The following is a 6,000-nucleotide window of genomic DNA, read 5'->3' on the forward strand; positions in this document are numbered from 1 at the left end:
AGCCTGTTGTATTAAGAAAACAGTGGTGCACAAACTTCAAACGGAACGTGAAATTTATGTCGTTATTTTTATATGCCTTCTTTCTGTTTGATATTATCTATATTGTCTGTAAAACAAAAGTACTAATACCAATTTCTTAATATTACAGTTATCGTTTAAACGTTAGGTAATAACATAATGAAGAGTTAAGAAGAAATATTCACATAAACTCCATAGTAGTACAACTGTACTGTACTAAATGGATGAAATACATCAATCATAAAAAAGAGATTGAGTATGACATGATAAGTTGGAATTGATATTGATGGTACCTTTAGCCTTATAAAAGTAATCAATAAACCAATCAAAACATATATAAATAAGAAAACACTCCTTCAGCTTTCCCAATAACGGGACTGCCTCATTAGACAAAGCATAACACACAGAGTGAAAACAAAAACAGACCACAAAAGAGAAATGTGGGGAACTAACAAAACGGGGAAATTGAGTACAGGAATGATAATAGCATACATATAACAGGCTTAAACATTATAGACAAACGGATTAGACTTTCAAACAAAAGTTCTTCCTTTTTAGGAAACAAAGTACAGGTGGTATTTTAAAATGGCAAATGATCCTCTGATAGCAGTAAGGGAAACATCACGAATGAAGTCGTTGTTCAGCAGAAACTTCTTGCAGAAACTGACAAAGAGGCGAGGTATTGTGCCCCTAGCGCCAATGGAGGTGAAGTGATATTTTTCCAAATAGAATGGAACTGTGGGCTCATAAATTCTGCATTTTTCTGCATGGACTTCAGCGGGCTGTTGTTCCTGTGCCTCGAACCTGACTGTCGGGTCGATAATGTAGGCGGATGTAGAGCCTGGTGGAAAGGCAAGCATGTCAATTCGCCGACAGGATCCTTCTTGAGAGATACCATGGACTTCTTCGTGCACAGTGAGACCTTTCTTCCTCAAGGCTTCGGCAATCATGGACCTGATTCTATTATGTCTAGAGTTCCGCAGTGTCTCGCTGAAAGGACAGGCACCCAAAACGTGGCCAAGAGTTTCAATTTCACTGACGTAACGACGACAGTGGTTTCGTCTCGGGACCTTCCTGGTATAGCACGCAGCGGACAAACATTAGCTGTCATTTTAAGAGCTAGTCTCCATTCACTGCTAGTGAGGTGATCAGGTTGTCGGATCCATTTATTGGCGGGAGTGAACTCCTTATAGAGGATGACGCCTTTCCCTTTCTGATTTAAAGAGCACCAAGATTGAAATGCTCGCTCCCTAAGCTCTTGTCTCAATTTTTTCACTTGAAGTGAATCAGAAGAGATATTTTGAAGTCCAAGTTTATTTAAACAAACCCCAATTTCACTAGACAAGTTGCGACAAGCGTTGACATGGATATTTTGGGATCGTTGTAAAGTCAGACATGCATTGATATGCTGCAAAAAAGCTTCCCAGCTAGATTTAAATAGTCCCAATCCCTTGTACTTTCTGTCGGCATAAAGCATGTTGTCTGGCGTATCGGTGGGAAGCTGGAGTATTTCCTTCAATGTGGTTTTAATGAGAACATCGGCATCAGAAAGAAATTTGGCTGGAATTTTATTCAGTGGTGTTGTCTGAAACTGATAAACCAAAGTAGGGCAGATGTAGCTGCATAACACAGAATACTTCTGATGGTGTTGTAATAGAGGAGTTGATGCAAGCATATCTAGTACAAAGCAAAGTTACCTAGGTGCTGTATATGTTTTAAGTGTAATTAATATTCCATAACAAAACTCTTGTCGCATTATGCTTTTAAGGTGATATTGGTGCACAACTTCCTAACATCAGAATATTAAATTATTTTCTCGAAATGTGCTGAAGCTATAGAGCTGACATTTTTACAACACATGGGCACATATCTTTGCTTTGTTAATTCATTTCCTTACAAACAATTTCCGTGCGAATATTTTTAAAATTTTCAATACACTATCTTCAGTAATACGTATTTACGGTTTATTTGATTTACGAAAACAATCTGTAAGGCTACTAAATAAATAGGCCTATATCTGAAATTTTCACTTTTCTATAAAAGAAAGTTGAGAAAATATTTCTTTTGAATAAAAAAAATCAAACTTGTGAAAAGTGAGCAGTAAAATTAACACTTACATTCTTATAATGCACTTATACTTCTCAGACAAATCTAAAAATTAACATGGATACAGTTTTAATAAGTTCTCTTCCCTTTATCTATTGAATAAGTGCTGGCCATCCATGAATATAGCTCGACCAAGCGGCATATACTACTTCTTTCGTCTGTCTCTTTCCTTTCCGCTGTAAAGCGCTCAGGCTCTCCTGAGCTCTAAAGCACGCGCTTGCTCCTATGGGCATCAATTGACATGACTGATCTAGACCATAAAAGAACATGAAATAAATAATGAAAGCTGGATAAGTAATGTTAGTGTGACAATAATAAACATAGGTAAGAAATAGTGATGATGATGATAATAATAATAATAATAATAATAATAATAATAATAATAATAATAACAATAGTGAATTGATAGAATGATGGACGGACGAATGAATGATGGATTGAGAGATCGATGGATAGATGGATTTCTATAATAATTTCTATAATGGGAGATGGATAAATACAGGGTTGTTTCCGATCTCTGATAACGAATTTGAATGACGTCATGTGCGTCAGGAATCACACCGACAGTTGAATTGCGGCGAGAGGTGACAGGCCATTAGTGAGTGATTTCATGATCCCAAGAAAATCGAGTCTTTTTGGAAGGGGTACATAACTCTTTCCGATGCCAAGTATAGTTACGTGAAAATCATAGGAGCCTGCAAAAAACGTGGTTTCGTTATTTCCAAGAAAGGTATCTTGTGTGTACCTAATAAGACTGGCAAAGCTCGATGGGATTAATTCCAGAGTGGAAAAAGCAAGCAAATCCACCCCCCGTCACAAGTCGCCGCACCCCACGAGATGATACAAAATAATTCAATTCGAGCTTTAGCAATCTTATTAAGTACACTTAACTGTACTTGGCATTGGAAAGGGTCATAATGTACCCCTCCCAAAAAGGCTCGATTTTCTTGGGAATTTCTGCTGTGAGTCGCCGTGCACTCTGTGACTATGAGATCACTCACTACTGGTCTGTCACCTCGCGCCACAGTTCAGCTGTCATGTGACTCCTGACGCACATGATGTCATTCAAATTCGTTATCAGATATCGGAAACAATCCTGTATATGAGTTGGTAGGTGACTGGATGCATTAATGGATGGATAAATAGATTTATGAATAAATTATTGATACATTGATGGGTAGGTAGAACAGTGGGTTGATGGTTTCATGGATTGACAGATATGTTCATGCTTAAATTGATAAATTACTGAATGGATGCATCGATAGATATGTGGATGACGGATGGATGGATGGATGAATGAATGAATGAATGAATGAATGAATGAATGAATGAATGAATGAATGAATGAATGAATGAGGGATGGATGGATTAGTTGAAAGATAGAGAGGTTAGTGGAGTGTTGTATGTGAAGCTAATGGAGAGATCAATAAATATCAAATGACAGACGACATTAAAGATATGTGGATCATATGCAGAAACTAAGAGGAAGACAGAAAATAGGAAAAGATTGGAGAATGCTAAGTTTGCAGTGAAAGACCTATCCATGAGCAGAACACTTATGTACTATATGTTACTTTTTCTGGTACAGTTAAACCCTTGTAACTTAGCTGCTCTAGGATTTCATGCTACTTCTCTGGGGTCTTTTTTGACCCCAAGAATATTTGTTGCTAATAATAATTAGGATATTTATAGCTTACTACATTTTTGTATATAGTATAAGCAAATTAAAAGTTTTTATTGCACCTAGATTTACTCACTATGTTTGAAGAATTAATGAATGAATTAAAATAATTAATTTAATTAGTTTAATAGCAGACTTATTCTGTATCTGTGTTTTCATTTTTTAAGTTATCAGACAACACATTAATTTTCATTGAAATATAACATAAAAAGGAAATTTTTATTGCATCAAGTGTTAATTATTATCTTTATACAGTTAATTAATTAATTAATTTAGTCTCATCTCCTGCTTGCAGTAGAAAGAACAAGAATCTAATTTTACAAATACGAATAATTACTCTTGAACCTACAAAATTTTATCCATAGTCTACATAGTAGCTTATGCTATATATGTTTCATTTGTATACTTTTCAAAGTACATGTTCACATCACTTACATCAAAACATTATCACTGCAAAGTAATTCCAACTATAAAATAAAGACGCGTTCTATATTGGGGACATCTACGAACCCAAGCAATAAACATGAAAAAATCAATATACAATTAATAAATAATAATTTTAATTGTAAAGGAAACTAAAATAACCAAGAAGAGCATATCTAGATTACTGGAACGTTTCGGACCTATATGGATGTAGATATTAACAATAAAAGATGGTGTGGGATCAGAAAAGATCCTAGGTAAGTGTCGAGGATTAATGCGACCTCCGAATAATACTCTAATAGGGATGCCCCAAATATATAATTCAATTATAGTGGGCAATCCTTCGGGCGTAGATAAACTCATGCAAAATAAATTTTTAGAAGATATATAAAAGCTAGTTAACAATATATATAATTTATGCCAATATATAAATAGCAAAGTTTTACAATATATAATTTGATTAGATTGCTTCCATTTTATTATTCTTGTAGATAAATAATGAGATTCTCGATATGTTAATTTATGAAACAGACATTTCATAAGCATACGGTATCTTTTTATGAATTAAGTGGGTATATCGTCAGCATTATTCATAAATAATACAGGCCTACAAATTAAATTAAACGAATCACAGAGAAATGTTTTATGGCATGTACTATCTGAGATGTAAAAATATATAAACCATTCCTTTCGGGGTGACGGCAACACATGCTTTTGTTTCCAGGGACGCGGGTCATTTCTGCTGAACTTGGTACTGCTTCTGGGAGGAGCGTGCTTCAGCGAAGGTTCCGTGAGACCAGCCTCAGTCGCGAATATCCGCGAGGTGCTGGTCTGGGGTTCAGAAAGAGACGTTCAAAAAGAAATAAAAGACGGTGTTCTCCTACCCCCACTTCCAAACGCCGGCGACTTTTGGAGCAGGTCCACGAACCTGATCATCGAGCCTGACGTGAATCCCAAACCAGGCTTGTCCCAGGTGCTGCTTACTCCAGTAGTCGCCGTCGAGGTCAAGGCCGTCAGAAAGGACGGGGACATTCCTCCGATGCCGTATGTGGACTCATCGCAGTTCAGGCGCAGCAACGCTAAACCTGAGGGCAGTCCTGCTGGAAGTGTCCCGGCCACGAAGAAGTTCACAGGGAAGCTCGTCGAGGGAGTCAAGATTGTCCCAGAGAAGGTGAAGCCGGAGAAGCTCAAAGTCGCGAGCAAGAAGCAGGAGGTCGCGGTGCAGTCCTCGACGGAGGACAAGCCCGCGGCGCAGCACGACGCGAACCCGCCCGTCTGGAGCCACGCATTGTTGTCCGATGAGCTCTCCGACCCTTTTGGCCGACTGCCTTCGAACGAGGAGTACGACCGCAGCAGCCGTTTCACTCATTCTATTCTCTATGGCTTCGATACTGGATTCTGAATGTAAATGCATGTACTGTACATTGTTCTAATAAACCTAGTTTTTAATGTTTCCTGGATTTGTTCCAGATAAACTGGTAGAATCTTCAGATTCAAACTCCTTAATCCACAAAATATATAAAGATGTGTACATCTAACCTATATGGATGATTCCATCAGCCACGAACGTTTAGTTTCCTTATTTCACCCACTAATAAACAATCGCAACCTCTTTCAGCCGTTCCAGTTTATTTCAGGAGGAGTCAATTCGAAAATACTCTTAAATCCCATTGATCATTATAATATATATATATATATATATATATATATATACATTATAGGGAAAGTTTGCCTAATTCCGTGACATATTAAATAAAGTCTATATTTATGCC

The 6,000-nt window shown here is 37.2% G+C and overlaps 1 protein-coding gene across 2 annotated transcripts in view; it reads left to right on the top strand.

Moving 5' to 3' along the window:
* LOC138696113 (uncharacterized) overlaps window positions 1-5,681 on the top strand; it is a 63,080-nt gene extending 57,399 nt beyond the window's left edge. For both annotated transcript variants that reach the window (XM_069820666.1, XM_069820665.1), the window contains exon 2: window positions 4,953-5,681. In XM_069820666.1, coding sequence (XP_069676767.1) covers window positions 4,953-5,630 — 678 coding nt within the window. In that variant the 3' untranslated portion in view covers window positions 5,631-5,681. The remainder of the gene's footprint in view (window positions 1-4,952) is intronic.
* The last annotated feature ends 319 nt before the right edge of the window (window positions 5,682-6,000 follow it).

The sequence above is a fragment of the Periplaneta americana genome, chromosome 3 (genome assembly GCF_040183065.1).
Source record: "Periplaneta americana isolate PAMFEO1 chromosome 3, P.americana_PAMFEO1_priV1, whole genome shotgun sequence".
NCBI lineage: Eukaryota > Metazoa > Arthropoda > Insecta > Blattodea > Blattidae > Periplaneta > Periplaneta americana.